Here is a 22,837-nt window from a genome sequence, read left to right on the forward strand (position 1 = left end):
GGGACCAGGATGAGGTGCAGTAAAAATAAAAGGAAAGAAATTTTTTTTTTTTTTAAACTATTATGGATACTGCCATACAAGTATTATGGATAGGCCTATTATAGAAGTCTCTTATATAAAACTGTCAGAGTAGCCCCGCATCCTCTTCAACGTGTAACTTTGGCAATAAAAAAATAATAGTGGGCTAATAATAGGCACAAAAGCTACGGCCGACCACGTATAATGGCCAAAATTGCGTGCGTGTCGGGGTCATAATAACCATCAGACCAAAACATATCTTAGACTGTTTTTAAAAAATGTTAAATTAATATATTGATAAAAAAAAACATATAGTGAAAATCTGTGTCATTGTCTTGACAAGTCTGTAACCGTAACGTTACCTACTTCAGCGAGCGTCTGGATCTGTGTTGCACACGAGCCTGTAAAAATCTTACCCGGATACAGCAATGCTATTTTCTGATTGGCTGATCGGTAGCTATATTTTTTTTTATTCGATTAGCAGGTGCATGTCAGGGCCTTCGGGGAACTCACTTGATTCCTCTACGTTACCTGTTTCACTGTTTAAAAAAATAGCGCCGCAACTTGGTGGGCGTTGTCCTCGTAATGTCTCTGCGTGAGAAATACAAGGTGTGGCGTGTGAGCGTGTGAACGGGTTGAAATGCGTGAGTCTCACGCCCAATGCGTGAGACTTGAGAGCCCTGGTTTAATTATTATTTTTTCTTTCTAGGATTGTGCACTTGACAGTCAAACATATCACAAACAATCTCATCCGTGTAGGACAAAATCATGTAATCGTGGTTCCTACTACTAGACTTAATGACATCTGCAATCCCAGCATTTTAAAAGGCACAGCGTCAGCTAAGGACGGCTCTGCAAGCCCTGTGAAGGTTAATCGTGTTTGTCAAACAGTTAAACTGGTGATGGGGCCACCCAACATTTATTTTACTTTTGCAGCCTATGTATGAGTAGGTGAAAGTTGTAATTTTTAGTTTGCCTAGATTGCAAGTGATATAGACCAATATCTGAAAGTATTCATAAGGGTCTGCCACTATAGTTTATAAGGGTAATTATTAAAGAGGGAAATGCAATTGTTGCTAAGTCATGTGTGTGTCAAGATCCCGTCAATGAACTTCCATTAATTCACCAGCAGAGGTCATTATCCACAACACAGACTCTCACACTGCACATTACACCCTGGACTACGTTTCTCATGATCCATTGCACCAATCACAAGTTCACCTGATAACAATAACACACATACACACACACACACGCACACAGAGAGAGATCACAATCATCAGACACGCTTTATAAGCATTGGCCTTCCCCTCACACACTGCCGAGTATTGTTCTGCTATATATATTATTCTTGTGTCTTGCCCTCTATATACCTGTTTGCCAGTGTTTGACCCATGCCTGTTATGACCACGGCTATGTCCAATAAAAGTTTGCATATGGATCCGCATATCTCATCAGCTCCCATGTTACAATGTGTGTGTGTGTGTGTAATTTATTAATATTAATTCTATTGGTGGTTTGGATTAAAGTTTGGCAGCCAAAATTGTTATTCATCCAAAATCATAATTTCCTCATAGTAGCCTTACATCTTTATCTGTTTTGATGTTTACTGAAAATGTACATCATAGTGATGATGCTCAGCTTTCTATCATGAACAGAGGAGATCTGATCCGTATTGTGCAATGTGAGTGAAGTGCACATCAAAACAACTTCAAACAAACACTGTGTTGTGTAATTGAAAAGACAGTCCCAGAAATGATCCTCATGGGGCGCAAACTCCCTCTTCTTGTTAATCTGAATTTGCAAATCATAGACTATAATGATGATTCAACCTGTTTGCAAAAATACAATGTAATGAACACAGTAGAAGCTGTCCATAAGCAATGATTTATTCACAGCCTTATATACATAAATAAAGTTCAAAAGTTAAACAATCTGCTGTTGTGTAATAAACACGTTATCAAATGTTTTTGAAAGACATCTCAAATGCTCACCAAAGCTTTATAAATTTTGATCACGAATATAAAAATATAAAATATTTGTACAATTTATAATATGTTTATGTAATTTTATAAAGTAATTTACTAAATTTTCAGCATGATCCTTGAATGTCACATGATCCTTCAGAAATAATTTTAATTGGTTGATTTGCTGCTCAAGAAACATTTATTCTTATTAATAATGTTGAAAACAGTTGTGCTGCTTAATATTTGTGTGGAACCCATGATACATTTTATCATTCTTTGATTAACTGAAAGTTTAAAAGAACAGCATTTATTTAAATTTATTGTTTTATTGTTTATCAGTTTAATGCAACCAGAAGTATTAGTTTCAAAAAATTATTTTCTCCAATCCCCAAACATAGTTTTTTATTTAATGATACAATGAGCCACAGAAATATATTCCACTATTATTCTCTTAGCTTCCTAAGGAAAGTCAAATCTCATACTGCTGTGCCAGTTCTTGTACTAGTACATAGTTTGTCATTCCAGTAAACCAGCTGATAACGGTTGAAAAATTGTGTAATTTGTATCTCTCTTTCTCCATCTCTGATTTTTTTTTGTTTTTTGGTCAAATCAATATACTGTGTTCCAGACTGTGGGGGCCGGGGACTGAGTGTACATGGTCAATAATGAGTCAATCTGCTGATCAATAAGAAGGGTTCATGTGGGATGTGTGAGCACTGACAGTCTGTATTCTGCACAGAGAGACCAGAGATGAAGCTCACACATTCGCTCCTCTGCCTGTTCGTGGTTGTGTCCTCTGCTTTGGTGAGTCTCTTATCACTAACAAACAGGCGATACATTTCCTTTATTCAATCTTTATTTGAAGCCATTTGAATTATTAAATAATTACCACTATTAAATATTAATTAATTTTATTTTTCAGTCAGATGACCCAGTTGTGAACGTTAGAGGTGCTCGTCCTATCGAACACGGCTACAAGGCACAAGACACCTGTAAGACAAAAGAATGGCCTATGTGTACAGATGACGACTGGGTACGTACTATTATTTCTTTATTAAGGCATAAATATTGAGTCAAGGTTTCATTAAGCACTGAAAATGTAACAAGTACAAATGTAAACCAACCAGTTGGCTAAAGTTACCAAATTTGAATTCTTCAGGGAAGCAAATGTCCATCTGGCTGCCGAGTTCAAGGCCTCATGGACAAAGCTGACCACGATATCATCAAGAAGATTGAGAAGATTCGTCTTCTTCTGGACGAGGGCCGGAAACTGTATCGCTCCACCGATCAAGTGTCCAAAAACACTTACTCTTACCTAAGAGAGCGACTGTCCTCTAGCGCTGGTAAGAATTTGCTTCGATTCAATCTTTGATTTTTGGAAATTTTGATCATTCGTGCAAAGCATGAAATTAATTAGTGGAAGTTCACAGACACATTGTTAGAACCCTTACGAAAGGAAAATATATTTACCAATATATTTCTTAAAATATATTGTGATATATTGTAATATATTATTTTCCCTTTTTATTTTCTAATATTTTATATATTTGAATACATTTAATAATATATTGATGATACATATATTATATAATATATTGCAAAATATACAAATTTGATTGCCGCTTTCAATATATTGCAATATATTGGAAAAAATAAATATATATAAGAATATATGCATAATATATTACATGATATTTTACAATATACTGCAATACATTTTTGTTTCATAAGGGAAGACATTATGAAAAAATGTTTCCTCCTTTCTCTCAGGTAATGATAACAGGTACACCACCTTGGCCGAACAGCTAAGACAGAGGATTACTGATATCAAGATTAAAATTGACCGTCAACTCCGGTTACTGGACGCTCTGAAGTCGCAGGTCAAAGATCAAGTTGTTGTAATTCAGCGACTTGAGGTGAGCAAAATACTTATATAAAAAAAATACATTTATTAAAAATTCAGAAATGTATGATTGCTCTTTCAAAACTAAAATAAAAAAAAATTATAAGGGAGAGTTGAAAATACTTATATATAAAAAATATTTGAGGCTTATTTGCAAAAGCCAAAACATTTTTTTTACTACACTGATTTCATGACATAACAAAGCACATTCACCCAATATTATCTCTTGGGGCAGGTCGACATTGACATCAAACTACGCACATGCAAGGGCTCTTGCGCCAGCTACACTGAGTTCTCGGTGGACAGGGAGAGCTATGTGACTCTGGATAAGCAAATGGACCAACTCAACTCTTTGCGTGTCCAGAACGTGGAGACCGTTAGTTCTCTGGGAATCATGAAGAGCAGGCCATTGAAGGACTTGGTGTTACCCTCCATATATAAAAGCGGAACAGGCAAAGCTGAGCAGAAGCAGCTCCTCTTTGGAGACGTGGGTCAGATGAAGCTTACTCTGGAGGCGGAGGGTTCCACTGCCGAATCTGCCGCCACTGTTAGCAAGTTCCCTATATCAGGTACGGGCTCAGCTTCTTCCTCTACATCACATACCTCTACCTCCACCTCCACCATCAAGCAGTGCACCAAGTCAGTGCGCAAGGTGACAACACACACCAAAGACGGCCCCGTGGAGAAGATTGAGGTTACGACTAGCGGGCCCGGGTGTGAAGATTTAGAAAAAATGGGAATTTCAGATTCAGAGTTTTTGACGGCAGCCAAAGAAGGGAAAGATCTGAACCGTGACGGAGTCAGAATAACCGTGAGTGGTGGGAAAGAAAAGTCCATGACTTCTCTCAGTCACGGCACAGATGGCCTGGGTGAATTCAGTGATGGTTTCTTCACGGGTCTTGGCACTGATAAGCAAAGGCTCTCCTCATCTTCATCCTCTTCCTCTTCCTCATCGTCATCTTCCACGAAAACGGTTGTGTCAGATGGAAGCAAGGGTTATTCAAAGACCACCCTCTCTAGTGACCCGTTTTTTGGGGATGACCTTGGGGCGTTCATGCCTGGCGACGTGGAAGAGGATCTACCCGACATCCACGCACGAAGTGTGAAATCGCGCGACGAGCGCAAGGCTGGCTTTGTCGGTGGAGGTACACTTGAGTGAATCTCTTAACTCAAGCAGCATACACAAGTGAACCATTAGCAAATGAAATTATCTTGATAACACTAGTTAGATCGTCTTGGAAACATGTGGTGTAATGGACTAAACTATCATTAAACTAAGTAATTTCCAATAACATGTCACGTTTAATTACTCATCCAGAAACAAATCCACGTAATTAGTCCCAAAATGAATTATATGGATCTTTGGAAGGAATGCAGCTTTGCTCTAATCAGCAGGTGTGTAATCTTCTTTCAGATTGCGCTGAAATCCTGCAGAAGCATGCAAATGGCGGTCAGAGCGGCCTGTTCAAAATAAAGCCTGCTGGGTCGGAGGAGGTAGTAGAGGTTTTCTGTGACCAGGGCACTGGGTTGGGAGGCTGGACTCTGGTTCAGCAGAGGGAGGATGGGTCTGTTAACTTCAATCGCACTTGGAAGGAGTATCGAAATGGTTTTGGCCAGTTAGACCAGCAGGGTAAGGGCGAGATCTGGATCGGCAATAAATTCCTACACCTTCTCACTCAGAATGAGAGTATTCTAAGAGTGGAGCTGCAGGACTGGGACGGAAATGAGGCCTACGCAGAATACAGTGTTAAAGTTGGCTCGGAGGCCAAAGGCTTTCCGCTGACTGTGTCAGATTACATGGGTGATGCAGGTGATGCGTTAGTGCAAGGTCAGCCTAAACTCAGAGCCTTCCTATCACATGCTGGCATGAAGTTTAGCACCTTTGATAGGGACAGCGATAAGTGGGAGGAGAACTGTGCGGCGATGTATGGTGGAGGGTGGTGGTACAATAATTGCCAGTCGGCCAACCTTAATGGGATTTACTATAAAGGAGGCCAGTACGACCCTGGCACCAAAGTCCCTTATGAGATTGAGAATGGTGTTGTGTGGCTGCCTTTCAAACCAGCTGATTACTCCCTCAAAGTAGTGAGAATGAAGATCAGACCAGTCTAAAAATGAAAAATGATGGGGAAAAGGACAGATATACAGCCATAGTTTTGAATGATCTGCTTGTCATTATGTGAGGACGTCATGTTGCCTTGTACACTTTCACACAACAGCTTACCTCATGTTTCCAATAAAAATGTGTTCACTTAAAGTTTTGGAATGTGTGTTTTTATTTCAAAGTATCTTCTTTCAGAATCATTTTCTGGAAATACACATCCTACAGTTAACTCATAACCACAAAAAAGCACAATGTACTTTTAAATGTGCTTAGATAAATTTCCTTTCTTTAAATGTTCAATAAATAAAGCTTATTTTAGCCTGTCTCTGAAAAAGGTGCAAAATCATATATTTACTGGTACAACAGCTTGTTTACCTTATTTAACCCCAAAAGGTTAATCGTTGTACCTTAAGAATACATATCACTAGGCTGAAGTACAAATATGCACATAGAGTAAACAGTATATTTTCCCAGTGACAAGCTGTTATACCCCTAAAAGTACAAATTCCATACATTATCTTTCTGAAAGTGTATTCTAAAGATCATATCATCATTTGATCGTTATTTAATGATAAAACAATTTACTTATCCACTAGGTTCGATATGAAACCATAGTCAAGCCCTTCACACTTAGATTCTTGACTCTAGATTGTTTATCGGTACTTTCTAAGATGATTTCACATCAAGGTTGTGAATAAACAATTAGCCTACAACATTACCACTATATATCATTCACAATCATATAATATAATAACTCTCTCAATATGAATGCATTTTTAAACTTTAGCCATCTATGAAGCATAAACCTTATTATCAAGTTTAATGCAAGTGTGTGGTTTGTTGCAGTGTGTACGGCCTTGAAATCCAGTCTTAAACAACATAATCACCAAGGTTACACCAGATTTGGACACTGTCCAGCGCGGTCAACATACCCTTTGTGCTCTGATGAGGAGCGGGTGAGTTATTTTGGAGAATCAGATCACTTGTCTTCCAAAAAGTGCTTTTAAATGAACTAGTACCTAAATTAATAATACAAAATACATTAACTGATAAATATAATCATTATAAGTTATATAAGAAAAGATAATAAATCATTCTAGAACAGGAAAATAAATAAATTATTAAACTTAGTCCGCAGTTGTTGGAATCAATTGTCCTTTTTTTTTATTTTTTTTTTTTAGGAGGATAAATGTCCATCTGGGTGTCATCTGGAGGGTATTATTAATCTTATAGATGAAGACATTCAGAAACGTCTGAGAAATATTTGTGAAAGGATTGAAGAAAATCAGGACGTCACTTCATCTGTAATGCAAAAGAGTGTGCAGTATTATAGATCACAAAGAAAAGCTATCATCCAGACATATAGTATGTTAAACGTTATGGTTCATCATTTTATGTGCTTTTACATCTAATTACATCTAAAGGCTTTTTAGATGAACTACATAAGGTGGCCTCATGGTATTTTCTCTGTGCAGTGCAGGAGATCAGATATGCTGAGTTTGCTGAAGACCTTCACAGAAACTTAACATTCCTGCACAAAAGGTCTTCAGAACTTGCAAAAGACTTACAGAAGCATCATCACTTGATCTGGGATCAGATAAATGAAATCCTTCGAATTGAGGTAAACAAAATCGATGCATGTGCCAGAATTTTTTTTATTCCTGGTTCTTAACCTTCTTCAAAGTCAGTATTCAAAGCCCTCTAAATAGCATGGATAAATATCTCTAAAAAAACGGTATTTTCTGCCTCGTTAGAAGCCCCTTGGTCGAGAACCACTGCTGTTTATTTTATTGGCCAGAAAGTCAGTCAATTCAGGCTCACATAATCAATATATTTGATCAGATGTTCTGCCAAAATGTTTGAGTCAGGCATTTCATTATTTGCTTGAAGTTGAAATGTAACTTTTGTCCTGATTCAGACTTGTTTTTGTTTATTTTTTGGAATGAAGGTGGACATCGACATCAAAATCCGTGCGTGCAAAGGATCATGCAAACAAACCTTTGACCATGCCGTTGATAGTGATGCCTTCAAAGCTATGGAGAACAAAATGGAGCAGTTCAGCATTATCTCAAAGAGGCGAAAATCATTCTCCAAAAACAAAAAACTAAAACTTCAGTCTGTTGATCGGCCTAGTGTGTCCCCCTCTTACCGGAAAATTCCCTTTGTTCGCACTGAGCTACTTACAAAATTTGAAGACATTGAGCAGCATCAGGTGATTTTAGATGAACTCCTAGAAGATGTTTAATCAGATTTATGCCTATAATGATATGTGGAATTATTTTGTCTGACATTGTGTATGGTTTAGTAATATATAAGTAATATACTGACAAATACTACTTATTTAGTTTGATTTTGTTATCAGTTTACAACATATTTATTTGACAGCTGTGCCATTTATTTTGCCAATATCATGTTTACATTTTCATTTTTTTCATTTTACATTATATGCTATATATCTCACTTGTGTGCAGTATTCCATGTATAGTGTTAATAGAATAGAATATCACAAATATCACTGTTTTTTATATCTACTGTGGCTCTGCCTTAGTTGCAATGCAGAAGCAAGTTCAGGAGGCAGACGTGGCCTAATGCAGGGTTATTCAAATCTTGCTGTAGGGCCAGTGCACTGCAGAGTTTAGCTCCAACCCTGATCAAACCCACCTGAGCCTGTTAATCAATGTCTTTGGGATCATTAGAAAATCACAGGTAGGTGGGTTTGATCAGGGTTGGAGCCAAACTCTGCAGTGCACTGGCCCTCCAGGGCAAGATTTGAATAACCCTGGCCTAATGGATAGAGAGTTGGACTTGTAACCTGAAGGTCATGGGTTCAAGTCTCAGGTTCCATCAGGGATTGTAGGTGGGTACCTTGACTGAGGTGAGACCATTAAACAAGGCACCAAACCCCCAGCTGCTCCACCGGGAGCTGCAGCACTGGCTGCCCACTGCTCCAGGTGCGTGATCACGGTGTGTGTGTGTTTGTTCACTACTCCCTACAGTGTGTGTGCATTTAGATGGGTTAAATGCAGAACACAAATTCCAAGTATGGGACGCCACATGTCACGTCCTTTCCTTTTCCTTCCAAATGTGTATTAGAGACTGTACAAAATGACGTTTCACACTCAAGCATCAGCCTGTCGAACACAATATTAAATACCTCAATAAAATAACTCAAAACTGTGAAAGCTGTTACATTTTTGTCAAACTGTGTAGTGAGTGTCAAATAAATGTAAATCAGAATTTTTATGAATATTAATATTTTTATTTATATTTAGGTGTATCTTTGACTGCTGTCATTAGATGATTTTAACGATTCCACCTTTTTATGTTTTAAAACTGCATTATTTCCACCACAACAAACTATTTTGCCATGAATAAAGATTTTGTTTGTTTTGTTTTTTGTTAGTGTACTTGTTTAACAAGACAAGTCAAGGTAAATATCATACAATACCATACAAACATAAAATGCTAGCTACAAGTTGTGGCTTAATGGTTAGAGAGTCGGACTCGCAATCGAAGGGTTGTGATTTCGAGTCTCGGGCCAGCAGGAATTGTGGGTGGGGGGAGTGCATGTACAGTGCTCTCAATACCACGACTTAGGTGCCCTTGAGCAAGGCACTGAAACCCCAACTGCTCCCCGGGCGCCGCAGCATAAATGACTGCCCACTGCCCCGTGTGTGTGTGTGTGTGTGTTCACTGCTGTGTGTGTGTGCACTTTGGATGGGTTAAATGTAGAGCATGAATTCTGAGTATGGGTCACCATACTTGGCTGAATGTCATGTCACTTTCAAAAGACTTATCAACATAAATGTATTTAATTTATTTATTTTTACAAATGTAATTTTGATGGAAAATGGAAACAGTTTGAAATGTAGTGAAAATGTTAATGAGAAAGAAGACCTAATTCTTCTGTGATGCATGTATATAAACTTGTGAGAGATGTGAAAAGTGTTTTAAGAAAGTTTATTTATTAGAAGTTGACATTCAAACACAATCATGACGTCCCCAAAAGTGCCAAAATGCTCTAAAATAAGAAAACATTACATAAATACAAAGACACATAATTTTTTATAGGTCAGCTTTAATGAGAATTAGGCAGATTGTGTTACATTCCTAACAGTCCTTGTTACAGTCCTTGTGTTACATCTTGTTTTACAACCTTTTTTCACCTTGTGTTACAACATTTTATCCTTATGTTTTTTTTTCAATACATTTTCAATAACACAGCCTCAAACTTTTCAAGTTAATTCACTCCTTTTTATGCATATATGAACTGTGTCTCCTTAATGTTTAGGATCATGTTTTATTATCCTCCTATTCTCAAAAAAGCCTAAATGAAATGAATGCTATTGAATTGGAACGTGTTCAAAAAAGGACACATCTCCTGCATCTCATTTCAGTTTACTTCAAGTTTTATTATTGTTTGAAGAAAGGTCTGATCTTCATGCTGATAGATTTGAGCGAATACCATGAGCCCTTCCAGTTCATCCACACGATGCCATCATCTGTCCCATGCTTGGCCATATATTTTGTATAAGATCCTCCCCAGTAGTATCGCCCATTAGGATTACAAGAGTGGCATCGGTTGTACCACCATCCTCCTCCATCTTCCCTCGAACACTGCTTAGAAGGATCTCCAGGTATCCTGTTTGAGATTCAAACAATTGGAAAGAGAAAAAAAAATAAGATACTGCACAACTTATCCATGCAGTTTTCAGTTTGGCCACCATTAGAACAGGACCATACGCACCATTTGTCGTTATCTCTGTCGTAGGTACTGAACATCATGCCGTTATGAATGGTCATGGTACGGTTCTCTCCAAACAGCTCTGTTGCACCATCCAAGAACGTGTTTCCAGCTGTTCCTGAGTAACGACCAGCTGATAGAATGTAGTTTGTAGCTTCGCCCTGCACAGTGAACTGCTCATATTGAGCGTAGACCTTTGAACCGGACCAGTCTTCCATTTCAACCAGAAGCTCAGTGGGACCCATCTTTGTCAGCTGACTAATACGGTCGTTACCCAACCAGTACTCGCCTAAAACAGTCCACAACAAGTACATTAGAGAATGAAATGAAATTATATGAACAGTCAGTAAATGTGATTTAGAAAACCCTGCTGAAAAGACCAGCTTCTATGCTGGTCTGGACTTGATTAAGCTGGTTTGGTTGTAATGAGCTTTTATATATATGCTGTTCACCAGTTTTTTTGGTAATACTGGGTTGACCATGGAAGCTTGTTGGTTTAGCTTGTTATGAAGACTGGTTGAGGAATTCAGGACACCAGCATCCGAAACACAACATATATTTGTCTTTTCTGCGGGGTTTAACTACATCATTAGCATTGCTAGGCTACATTTGATGTTCTTGGGTAGATACTTCAGGTACACCAGTAAAACTCCCACATGCAGAATCACCACACATCATTATTAGTCGTAGCTCACCAGGAGTCTGGCAGTGGCCTTTGCCCACATCAAATGCGATGTTTCCAAAGCCTCTTCGGTAGTCATCCCAACGCCTGCCAAAATCAACACTGCCATCCATACGGCTCTGGACAAGCACCCAACCTTTGGAATAGTAGGGAAGTTTGGAGAAAAGCCTTAACTGGATGTTTCTCATTACTTGCCACATTATTTTGAGATCCTGAGTTATATTAGGGTTTGGGGTTTGTTTTAACGATGAAAGTGGACATACCTCCTTTTTTACTTGTCTGATCGCAGAAGACCTTGTAAGGCATGCTGAGTGGATCAGGCCGTATGAGGTACATCTGAGATTCCTCTCCTCCTTTGCGAATGATTTCTTCGCACTCCTTGCCAGAAACCACAGGAATTGGGCAGCTGACTTTACAAGGCGCTTGGCACTTGGCCCTCTGAGCAGTGATGGCTTTCTCCAAACGCTGAATCTTTTCACGGACCTTTTCAAGCACACCCTGTAGGATTTTGATGTTCTGGGGGAAGGTGATGTCCACAGCATCCTTGATAAAAGCATGCTGGGTCTCTAGGCTGTCTGTGTACTGACCAACCACCAAACCATTGCCTATGAACAGACACAAAAAGTTTAACAAACAGTGTTCTGCCAGTTCATTTACCAGAATTTGAGACACAGGAACACTAATCAATAATTATTCTTGTCTGATCACAACAGACTATTACCTGCAGATCTAAAAAAAGTTAATATGCTCTCTTAGTTACCCTCGCTGACTTTTTGTCTCTGTGCTACTTCTGCAGTCATGTCCAAGACGTAGCCATAGACAGAGTTGGTGGACTGGGTCAGCTCTTCCACAGATCTTTTGAGCTGATCTACAGTTGGCCTTACATTACGTTCTTGCTTCTGGAGGGTTTTCTTTAGTTCGCAACCTGTGGGACACAGCACACCCTGAATAGAGAGAGACAGAGAAAAAAAGCACAAAATTTGAACTGTGCTTTGTTTGTGCGATATTAACTTGAATTAGGCTCATAACCACGATAAACACCAATGTTCAGATTATTGGTTGACAAAATGGGTTTTCAGTGTGAAATAATTAATGCTGTACATTTGATCTCACCAATATTGAACATTTAGTTATGTCATTGATTTCTATATTGTTATTAAGATCTCCTACAATGCTTGTCATCTTATTCAAAAATATCAGAAATGTTATGTTGCCCATCTAAACACATATTGCACAAATAGAATCAGAACACTTTGGCACACTGACCATTTTCTCAGACATGTGGTTACATCCACCAGAATCTGGTATCTCTTCCTTCGCCTGCAAAGTTTTTCCCAACGGTGCTGGAGTTGGTCTTCCCCGGTAACGGACTCCCCCGCTGATGGGAGGTGGGGCAGCCGGGCCAGCGGAGTACGTCTCACGACCTCTACTGACGGGACGATGACCCCTGGCATCTACGACTACTTTAGGCTAAAATCAATACAAAATCCAATTAAAAATATTACGTTACTGCATTTAAAAATTTAATTGTTTGCAAATATTCATATGATTTCATATGAAGACTTACAGCTTTTGTGACCTCCTAAAGTAAAGAAGTGGGATAGAAAGCAAACAATAATAAATATAATATTCAAAGGTAACAGTATAACTCTAGGCAATATTAAAATAAATAATATTTACCACTGCATCGTCTTCATCATAGTCGCTTGCAAGAGCTCCTACAATAAACAGACAAAGTAAAAAGCAAAGCTTCATTTTTGTGGAGCTCACACTTCAGTTACAATGAAAGTGTGATGTTTTCAGCTGTAGATAATTCAGCGCTGCTCTCCCAGAATTTATACCAGATGAGCCCCCCGCACTGGAACAGGAGGGACTGCAGTGCTGGTTAATCTTTAATTTTTGAGATGTCGCTTTTGGTAATCAGTACACGGACGGCAATCATTTTTGGGAAATGAAGAAATTAGATGAGAAAAGCAATGATAAATAATGATGAAGCAATCATATTTCAATATAACAAAAACAATTACAGCAATAAACTGTCTAATATAAACTGTTAATAATATACACTGCTGTTAATACTGAATGTAAAAAAAAATGTTTACAACGGCAGATTTTGGAATAGAGATCCTGACTGCTGTCAGCATTTGATTTAATTTGCCACCGGTGCTCCTAAATGAAGAATAAATAAATGTAAGAAAATAATTACAGTGTTCTGCTGCAAACAGTGCCTTTTTTAAGCATTTTTAGTACAATAGTTAACAGCCAGTTCTATGAAAACACAGTTAAGGTTTTGATGTTGAAATTAACATTTAGCACAAATGGATGTTCAGTTGAGAAACACAGAATGTCGATGTGCGTTCTGTTAAATTTGCATTACTCAACAAGTAAACTTTTGCTGTTTGTTTGGCCAGTGTGATCTATTGTGCCATATCTTCAGCCACCCACATCTCTGACTTTGACTCAGAGGTAACAGACATGACTATGACAAACAGAGACTTTGTACTCAGTGTGTAGTGAAATATTTATATTAAAAACACCAATGCATTCGATCACTCTCACCTATCATTGTAAAATTATAGCTTTGTATTTAACCTGTAAAACCTACTGTATCATATTTAATATGTAAAATTCTAAAGACTAAGTTATTCAAACTTTTTTTTTATCAAATAATTTGTTTATTATATTGTGTAATAAGGTAAAAAAAATTAAGTAATTTAAGTGAGACTGCGAATTAAATTAACTTTTGATTTGTGTTGGATTAATTTTTATTAATTAATTAATTGCATTCATTTAATTAATTAATTGAATGTATGTCACCAGCTATTTAATACAGTGGCAAATAGAAATATAAATATACTGACATTTTATCAGTTACAGTAGCCGTGTTTCCACTATCGAGCTAGGACCGGGCGTGCTAGTGCGTGCCAGGGCCAGTCGCGTTTCCACTGTCACTTCCGGGGCTTGATCGTGCCTCGCCGGGGCTTCCTCGGGGCCAACGGCCAGGTTTTTTCGGCCCGACGAAATCCTTGGGCCAAAGCGGGCCAGCTGGGGCTAGAGGAGGGGTTACGATCCAAGGCGGAGTTTCTCCGTGTCTGGAGAGCGTCAGCGCGGATCATTTCAGAAAGAAAACAACTTTAACACCAGCATTAAAGACTTTTTAAAATCAGTTGAGCTCAAAACTCACTCTTAGTCAGCAGCGAGTGTTTGAAATAACTTGATCCGATGTGGATTACAATCACTAAACAAGGCAGAAATATTTATAAGCGATGTAAAAGACTATGCACGATAAACATTAACATTAGCCTACCATGGTAAATATGACCGCTTGGAGAAATCAGACGTCAGCATCTTATTCTCTATCACAATTGTGTATTTATTAAGTAACATTTTATCTGTCGTCTTGTTTCGTGAGTTTAGCTCCACGTTATATCATCAAAATATAATAATGATTTTTGTTTTGGGAGCTTTTATAAAAATAGAGAGTCTGCGCTGTGGATCATTTCAGAAAGATAGCCGCTATAACGCCAGCATTAAACGCTTTATTTAAATAAGTTGAGCTCAAAACTCACTTTCAGTCAGCAGCGAGTGTTTGAAATAACTTGATCCAATGTGGATTATAATCACCATACAGGGCAGAAATATTTATAAGCGATGTAAAAGACTATGCACGCTGGGCATTAACATTAAACATGGAAAATATGACCGCTTGAAGAAATCAGACGTCAGCTTCTTATTCTCTATCACAATCGTGTATTTACTAACTTATATTATCTATCACAAGCCTCGTCTCAAGAGTTTAGTTCATGTTGCCTATTATAAAAATATAATAATGTTTTTGTTCGGGATCCTTTATAAAAATAAAGATATCATTCATTCTTAATGTGACGTATAGGCTACTGTGACTACAAATAAACAGAAACAGACTCTACTGAATAAGCAGGCTATTTTCATAAGCGTTAAAAATAAATAAATAAAATATAAAGTGTATTTATGTGCGATTAATTTTGAGTCTTGATAAATAAAATCATTATGATCAATGTATCACTTATTCTATAGTTAAAACATCCATGCTTTTGAATTTGAATAACAAAGCATGCAAACAAACGGCCGCTTTTATCATGTTGGTTTTGTGATGGCGCATGTTCCAGTGACTTATTTCTTAGTTTTCTGATAACTTCTCTTTGTTAGTGAAATTATGAGGTTGCATGACGTTGTTCTGAGAGGCGTGTAAAGGGCGTGTTTTAGTGACGTGAAGCGGCGCTTCAAGCTCCACTGTGGAAACCCTCCGCTACTCTGGCCGTCATGAACACATTACAGGAAATCCGTCGGTTCTTTTGAACTGTTCACTTCAAAGATCCGAGTAAAGACGATTCAGTGATTCTTTCACTACATGAAGTGACCCATCGGTTCTCGGCTCGTTACGAGTCGAACATGTCTGAATCCCATTTATGGACAGTTTTTAAAGATTCATTTAAAAGATTTCACCCACAAGAATGATTCGTTTACGAATCAGACTACGATTGAACACGACCAGGATGTCTTCCGGTAGAAACAGAGGCATTAATAGATGACTGCAATCTAGATTCTAGACCGATATTAATAATGGCTGGCTTGCAACACCAGGTACTCGATTCAGAATTGTATCGATAGACAGTCCCAATACAATTAAAACATTTGGTGTGCGGTCCTAATTGTGTGGTCTATGAAATAGCTGTCGTTCTACACTACCAGCTACACAGCTAACATTAGCTAATACGAAGCCTTTATAATGAACTAACGTTAGTCTGTTTACAAAGCTCTTGAATCGACACACTCGCGTGCGCTGCAGTTACTTCCGTTGATTAAAGGGGGAACGGTTTGTTAACTTTTGTTTAGTTTGTCTGTCGGTTGTTTGTTGTGAAAACTGGCTACAAGTAAAACGCCTTTTTACGTGGCAGGAAGATCTGATTGTCAATACGTGTGTTTGTAGATTACTATGGGGTTATCTGGGTGATACAATCACGACCTGCAAGTGTATGTGCATATGTATTTATAAATAAATGCATGTCTGTTGGCCTTTTTTAATTCATAATATGTTATGAAGACTAGATACTATGTATAATGCACCAGCTGACTGCTAAAGCCACACAAGCTATCCTTTAGTCAGCTGAAGCTTCATAGAGATGTGACATATGGAAGAAGTAGATGCCAGCATCAGAGTATGAGATCTAGATTAGTTATAGGTTCAACTGTGCATACATGTATAAGGGATTCCCCCTCTTTTTTTTTTGTAGTTCATTGAAATAGTAAATAGTATCCCATAAGGATTTTACATAAGGCATTATTTTAGGAGTTAGGCTATAGGCTGTGAACCAAACCAACCAGCTGCGAGGTAATTCGCCTCATAACCAAATTAGATTTTATGTAAAAACATTTGAAAATCAAGGGAAAAAGGGAAATGTACAAGGCCCATAAAATATTTCAAATGGCATAATTACAAATATGGATAAACATAAAAAAGCTTCTCTAACACTAGCTTGCTCTATTGTTTTTCTATGCTGTCTTTTTTCTTTTTATTTATTAATAAAAAAAAAAAAGCTTGTCATAGCACTTGCACTTTTTTGTTGATTTTCATTGCTTCCATTGTCCTCATTTGAAAGTTGTTTTGTATAAAAGCGTCTGCTAAATAACTAAGTGTAATATAACATTTTTAGAGATATAAGGGTATTTAAAGATTCAAAGGTATATATTATTTTTTTGCAAAATTGTCTTGATTCTCTGGTTGGTAATTTCCATGCAGGATTATGGGTAATGAAGTGTATCACCAGGTGTTCTATTAAGTTGAAATAATGTGTTAATGGCATTACAACAATATTATGTAAAGAATGTATTTTGTGTTCTACAGCATAAACAACCTTGTAGCTCAAAGTAGGTCTGCTTTTAATGTTTTATGAGTTATCATTAAAATCTGTTTTTTAATGGAGAAAATGAATAGATTTTTTACTTATGGGACCCAGCTGCACTCATTTATGTGACTCACTGGAAAACTGAATTCTGACTGGTCAGTAGTGGTCTATAATGATCATTGTCCCTGAAAAATCAATATGTGTTGGGATGGCAAAATAAATCCAGATCAGAAGTCTGGTAAAAACCTGAAGGGTGATCCCTTATATGTGACCTTGCCTGAACAGCAAAACTAGTCATAAGTAGCATGAGTATATTTGTAGCAATAGCCAGTAATATATTGTATGGGTAATATGCTTTGCTAAGAACTTCATTTGGACAACTTTAAAGGCGATTTTCTCAGTATTTAAATTTTTTTGCACCCTCGGATTCCAGATTTTCAATAGTTGTATTTCAGCCAAATATTGTCCGATCCTAACAAACCATCATCATTGGAAAATTATTTAATCTCAGTTTAAAAAAAGAAAATAATAAATACACTTTTTTTTTTAATAGTTTTTTTTTTTTTAACTTATTTTACATTTATTTTTTGGTCCATGGTCACATATGGTCATACAAACTACAGGCATAATAATTGTAAAATAATTAAACATGCAGATAGTCCTGCAAATATAAAGATTAAATATTGCATGTGGATTGTTAATTTTCTTTCTTACTTCACAGGACGATCCTTTAAAAATGTCCCACGGAGAAACTTGGAAGTAAGTATTTTCATGATCAAACATTTTATGTGATTGTTGCATAGAATTTTTATTTTTTTCCAAACAGTTACAACCTGTCTTTTTAGTACCTTATGATTGTCACCTTCTGTATAAAAATAGTTTCTAGAGCATATGTTCTAGAGCATCAGTGACGTGCAGATGGCCTCAGTAGGTCTGGCCTCATGTATGATACTGCAAAATGAACAGCTTTTCCACAAACTCCTGGCCTATTCTTCTGTATCATTAGCTTTTCATTTTGTGCATTTGGGATTGTAGATCTCTGTTTTAGCTTTGATTTCTTGGCATAAACATTTTCTGTCTGTATCTGACTTCTCTGTACACTTGCGTGTGTGTAACTCCAGGATGCAGCATGAGAGGTTGCACGTGAAGCACAGAGGTCATGAGGCCATGCATGCTGAGATGGTTCTGATTCTCATTGCCACGCTGGTGGTCGCTCAGATCATCCTGGTTCAGTGGAAACAAAGACATTGCAGATCCTACAATGTAAGTGCCATATTATACATTTTAGGACTCTTAACATCACTATGTTTTAATATAAAGAAGTTCATGAATATTGTTAATGTGGTTTCTCTTGTAGAGGGTCACACTCTTGCAGATGTGGGTGGTTCCTCTTTACTTTACCATTAAGCTTTACTGGTGGCGTTTTCTGTCCACATGGGGCATGTTCTCCATCATCACCAGCTATGTCATATTCAGAGCCACACGCAAGCCTCTCTCCTGCAGAACTCCACGGTAATGCATGGAAATGCTTTGTTTTTTGAGAGAAAATTGCAATTATGTCAGCATTTACTCATTTATATGTTGTTCTAAAACTTCCCATAGCTTTTTATCTTCTGTTGGACACAAAAAGAGACATTTTGAGGAACAGTCACACTATACAATGAAAGTAATCAAATGTTAACAAGCTAAAAAGGGCAAATGTCCACCATTAAAGGTATCTTTGGTTCACTTTTACATTCCTAGAAATGTCGTCTTTTGTGTTTTACAGCATACTTTTTTTTTTTTTGATTTTGACCAAAATTACTTAATGACTTTTCCATTATTGAAGTTTCATTTTAGGATGATTTTTTTTCTTTTTTTAGCAGGAGGCCTCTTCAAAACTTTCAAGGGGCCAATGGATGACTTGTATAATAAATTAAATATATAAATGAATAAATAACTTTGTTTTATTTCAATTAATAGATTATTTGAATACATTAAAATGATCTAAATCTGACCTAAACTAAATACATAAATTAAAATCTGAAGTCAAAAATCAAAACAGCTTTTTTTTATGGAAGAAAATGCAGTTCCAGAATTGTAATTTTTTATTAAACATATAAACTAGAAGTTTGAAAACAAACAACTTTGTAATTATTAGCAGAAATACCAAAACTATCTTTTATAGGCTTTTAAAGATGTGTAGGCTTTACTGTAAATACTATAATGTGTCCAGAAGTTTAAAATATCACTAACAGCACCTTTGAAAGGTAGTTTTACGGCTGCATTATAGTTGTGTTGCTGAATGTGTTGCTTTAGCAGTGTTTTATAGAATGCACATTTGACTTCTGCAGGATGGTGTATAAGTGGTTCCTCCTCATTTACAAGCTGAGCTACGCTGTGGGTGTGATTGGATATCTCGCCATCATGTTTACCATGTTTGGATTCAACATGTTTTTCAGGTGTGTGAACTTGATTGACACCAGAAACGGTGCCTTTATTCTGATTCTAAAATCCTAAACAGAATTTGGCTGTGTCTAAGTTAGTGAGTCACTAATTTCCATGGTAATGCTGACACAATGGCATGATGATTGGAGGGAATTACTCCCTTGGTGATGTTGTAAGTGATTGATTGTCTAATTGGCATTCTGAGAACAATTGTACAGACCCCAGGTCTTCAGCCCTGTTCCTGGTGACTCACTGTCCTGCAAAGCTTAGCTACATTGTTATTATATTATTGTATATCTTTTTTCTTTTCAGGATTAAAGCTGAGGATTCAATGGATGTGGGTGTGATTATGCTTTTCTATGGTCTGTACTATGGGGTTATGGGACGTGACTTTGCTGAAATCTGCTCGGATTACATGGCATCCACAATAGGGGTAAATATATACATCACTTTATATGACAACATTCAAACATTCTCATATGAATGTAATTCTTAAGCCTTAAATAAGTTTATTCTCCAATATTTAAAGGAACAGTTCACCCAAAAATGAACATTTCTTGAAAATGTACTCCGAGATGTAGACCAGTTTGTTTTTTCATGGGAACAAATTTGGAGAAATTCATCACCCTTTGAATTCTCATTGTAATGCTAAATAACTCCAAATCTTTTCTAATGTACAAAAACATTCGACATCATTCTTATTTTTGGATGAACTACTCCTTTAAGAATGTTTCAGTTTCCCCAAAATTAATGTTTTGGTCATTCTTTGTCTTTTCTGTCTGCCTCCTTCAGTATTATAACATGGGTGGTATGCCGTCCAAAAACCTCAGTAATGATGTGTGTGCCGTGTGTGGTCAGAAGATTTTTGTGGATGTAGATGAGGAAGGCATCATTGAGGACACCTACCAGCTTTCCTGTAACCACATGTATCCTTCATTTCCCCTAAACCTCATCCGTTATGGTTTAACATGGTTTATTGTTATATATAAAAAAAAAGAGTATGCTTAAATGCTTAGCTAATTATATTGACATACATTTTCTGTAAGCAGTTGTTAGCTTGAAAAATGATTCTGTTTATCCTTAACTACCTATGATCAACAGATTTCATGAATTCTGTATTCGTGGCTGGTGCATCGTGGGAAAAAAGCAGACGTGTCCATACTGCAATGAGAAGGTGGACCTCAAAAGGATGATGAATAACCCGTATCCTTGAATTAAGTTAAATTGGTCATAATTTACATGCAAAACATTCAGTGATTTAATCACTGGGTTTCCAGAACACCTACACTGCCATCCAAACGTTTGGGGTCGGTAAGATTTTTTGGAAATGTTTTTTTTTTTCTGCTCACCAAGGCTGCATTTATTTTATCAGATTAAGAATATATTAATAACTGTAATATTATGAAATATTATTAAAATTTAAGATAAATTAATATCTTAATTTATTACATTAATGTTGAAAACACTTGTTCTGCTTTATAGTTTTGTGGAAAGTGTGATACATGTTTTCAATATTTTTTTTTTATATCTTTGGATCAATTAAAAGCATCTTTGCTGAATAAAATATTTTCTTGAAATCATTAATTACTTATGAATGATATGTATATATTATAGGTTTTAAACATTTTAATGTGAAGTACCCCATATTCTTTTGCAAGTTACCTTGTTTCTAAACTAAATATATATTAAATTAATGCATTAATGCATTTAGCAGACGCGACTTACAGTGCATTCAGGCTATCAATTTTTACCTATCATGTGTTCCCGGGGAATCGAACCCCCAACCTTGTGCTTGATAACGCAATTTTCTACCAATTGAGCTACAGGAACTCTTTATGTATATAACTAAATATACTTTACTAAATATTTAATAAAACCTTGACTCTGAACATCAGCTGGGAGAGAACACATGTTTTATATGGACAACTTCTGGATTGGTTGAGGTACCTGGTCGCATGGCAACCCATCATAATTGGAGTTGTGCACGGAATCAATTTTTCACTTGGACTTGAATAAACAGCTACAGTATTTGACTCCGTTTAAAACTGTGCATGTGATGACCTTTTGAATATTTATTTGTACATTTGACAAACTGTACACTTTATAATATAAATCAAACAGCCGCTTTTGTGTTTTTATTCATTAGACACTTTGAAACAGACTCATTCAGACACACGAGTCTTTCAGGAGTGACAGAAGCCCGTATAAAGCTGCTGTCTATCAAACCTACTCAAAACTGTGCCTCGTTTTGTTTAATAGTTTAGCATTGTTGTGGTGTATTTTATGTAAGTGTTGCTGATATTAAGTGGTTATGTTCTCATGAGGGTAAAATGATGAGTTTTTGCCAAATCAGAGTTTTTTTTTTTTTCGTGTTGAGCTGGCCAAATTGTCAAAACCCCGGAAGTGACCCACTCTGTGGAAAATAAAACCATTTTTATGTGGCTATTGATGTGACTGGAGTCTAGAAGAGGTAGCCTAACGAATGGGAAAACATAGGATCTTTGGGTGTATGTTATTAGTTTATTCTCAAAATTTTGGCTGAAATTAGATTTGACTTAATAGCAAACTGAAATGTCTTCCTGTTTTCTACAATGATGATAAAAAGAAATGTTTCCACAGCAGCACGTCAGCATACTATATTAACTTCTGGAGGATCATGCGACACTGAAGACTGGAGTAATGATTCTGAAAATTCAGCTTTGCATCACAGTAATAAATTACATTTTAAATACATTTTCTTGTAAATACTGATGTTTTAAAGTGATGATATAAAATTGTTGCAAAAAAAAAAAAATGCATTTACATTTTTACTAATTACTACAATACAGGACAACAAGCTTTTCCAAAGCCACTTTTTAATGCGCTGTACGTTAGCATGTTAATGATATGAAGTGATAATGATTTTAATTGAAAAGATCAACACAGTCCAAGCAGGATTATTGTCATAAGTCGTAAACAGGCACACATCAACTAGATAAACTAAACTATAAACTAAAATAAAATATTCCATTGAAACGTCAATAACTTGAAAACAATGATAAATGTTAAGGCTGATCTTTTTTTTGTACAGAAATAAAACAATAACATTCAAGTAAAATTATTTTCTG

General features: G+C 36.7%; 4 protein-coding genes across 5 annotated transcripts; 3 read left to right on the forward strand and 1 right to left on the reverse strand.

Moving 5' to 3' along the window:
• Positions 1-2,614: 2,614 nt before the first annotated feature.
• fga (fibrinogen alpha chain) lies at positions 2,615-6,145 on the forward strand. Its single transcript, XM_026204551.1, has 6 exons — positions 2,615-2,789; positions 2,908-3,018; positions 3,145-3,328; positions 3,756-3,901; positions 4,124-5,033; positions 5,303-6,145. The coding sequence occupies exons 1-6, from the start codon at positions 2,736-2,738 to the stop codon at positions 5,998-6,000; spliced, it is 2,103 nt and encodes a 700-aa protein (XP_026060336.1). The 5' UTR covers positions 2,615-2,735; the 3' UTR covers positions 6,001-6,145.
• A 144-nt stretch (positions 6,146-6,289) lies between these two features.
• LOC113044502 (fibrinogen alpha chain) lies at positions 6,290-8,674 on the forward strand. Its single transcript, XM_026204552.1, has 4 exons — positions 6,290-6,948; positions 7,174-7,357; positions 7,468-7,613; positions 7,941-8,674. Exons 2-4 carry the CDS (start codon positions 7,300-7,302, stop codon positions 8,235-8,237), a joined length of 501 nt encoding a protein of 166 aa, XP_026060337.1. The 5' UTR covers positions 6,290-6,948; positions 7,174-7,299; the 3' UTR covers positions 8,238-8,674.
• Positions 8,675-10,053: 1,379 nt separating this feature from the next.
• Positions 10,054-13,264, reverse strand: fgb (fibrinogen beta chain). Of its 2 annotated transcripts, XM_026204553.1 has the most exons (8): positions 13,099-13,264; positions 12,986-13,000; positions 12,685-12,888; positions 12,179-12,362; positions 11,682-12,023; positions 11,432-11,554; positions 10,740-11,025; positions 10,054-10,634 (listed from the first exon to the last, which is right to left on the reverse strand). In XM_026204553.1, exons 1-8 carry the CDS (start codon positions 13,171-13,173, stop codon positions 10,406-10,408), a joined length of 1,458 nt encoding a protein of 485 aa, XP_026060338.1. In that variant the 5' UTR covers positions 13,174-13,264; the 3' UTR covers positions 10,054-10,405. The 2 variants fall into 2 exon arrangements, with proteins under 2 accessions (XP_026060338.1, XP_026060339.1); XM_026204554.1 differs by lacking the exon at positions 12,986-13,000 and having other exon boundaries at positions 13,099-13,237.
• A 2,566-nt stretch (positions 13,265-15,830) lies between these two features.
• rnf175 (ring finger protein 175) lies at positions 15,831-22,463 on the forward strand. Its single transcript, XM_026204555.1, has 9 exons — positions 15,831-16,041; positions 18,025-18,062; positions 18,425-18,566; positions 18,661-18,815; positions 19,637-19,744; positions 20,043-20,163; positions 20,523-20,656; positions 20,832-20,933; positions 21,626-22,463. The coding sequence occupies exons 1-9, from the start codon at positions 16,021-16,023 to the stop codon at positions 21,744-21,746; spliced, it is 942 nt and encodes a 313-aa protein (XP_026060340.1). The 5' UTR covers positions 15,831-16,020; the 3' UTR covers positions 21,747-22,463.
• The last annotated feature ends 374 nt before the right edge of the window (positions 22,464-22,837 follow it).

Source organism: Carassius auratus, chromosome 26 (genome assembly GCF_003368295.1).
Source record: "Carassius auratus strain Wakin chromosome 26, ASM336829v1, whole genome shotgun sequence".
Classification (NCBI taxonomy): domain Eukaryota; kingdom Metazoa; phylum Chordata; class Actinopteri; order Cypriniformes; family Cyprinidae; genus Carassius; species Carassius auratus.

Bases quoted from the DNA above. Each gene is read 5' to 3' on its own strand.
- rnf175 (XM_026204555.1), top strand. From the start codon at position 16,021: ATGGCTGGCTTGCAACACCAG. The intron at 16,042-18,024 runs GTACTCGATTCA...CTTACTTCACAG, and splicing joins TGGCTGGCTTGCAACACCAG to GACGATCCTTTAAAAATGTC. The intron at 20,657-20,831 runs GTATCCTTCATT...TATGATCAACAG, and splicing joins CAGCTTTCCTGTAACCACAT to ATTTCATGAATTCTGTATTC.
- LOC113044502 (XM_026204552.1), top strand. From the start codon at position 7,300: ATGCAAAAGAGTGTGCAGTATTATAGATCACAAAGAAAAGCTATCATC. The intron at 7,358-7,467 runs GTATGTTAAACG...TTCTCTGTGCAG, and splicing joins AGCTATCATCCAGACATATA to TGCAGGAGATCAGATATGCT. The intron at 7,614-7,940 runs GTAAACAAAATC...TTTGGAATGAAG, and splicing joins ATGAAATCCTTCGAATTGAG to GTGGACATCGACATCAAAAT.
- fgb (XM_026204553.1), bottom strand. From the start codon at position 13,173: ATGAAGCTTTGCTTTTTACTTTGTCTGTTTATTGTAGGAGCTCTTGCA. The intron at 12,024-12,178 runs GTAACTAAGAGA...GTCTGTTCATAG, and splicing joins GAGACAAAAAGTCAGCGAGG to GCAATGGTTTGGTGGTTGGT. The intron at 10,635-10,739 runs GTGCGTATGGTC...AATCTCAAACAG, and splicing joins GACAGAGATAACGACAAATG to GATACCTGGAGATCCTTCTA.
- fga (XM_026204551.1), top strand. From the start codon at position 2,736: ATGAAGCTCACACATTCGCTCCTCTGCCTGTTCGTGGTTGTGTCCTCT. The intron at 3,019-3,144 runs GTACGTACTATT...TGAATTCTTCAG, and splicing joins TGTGTACAGATGACGACTGG to GGAAGCAAATGTCCATCTGG. The intron at 5,034-5,302 runs GTACACTTGAGT...ATCTTCTTTCAG, and splicing joins GGCTGGCTTTGTCGGTGGAG to ATTGCGCTGAAATCCTGCAG.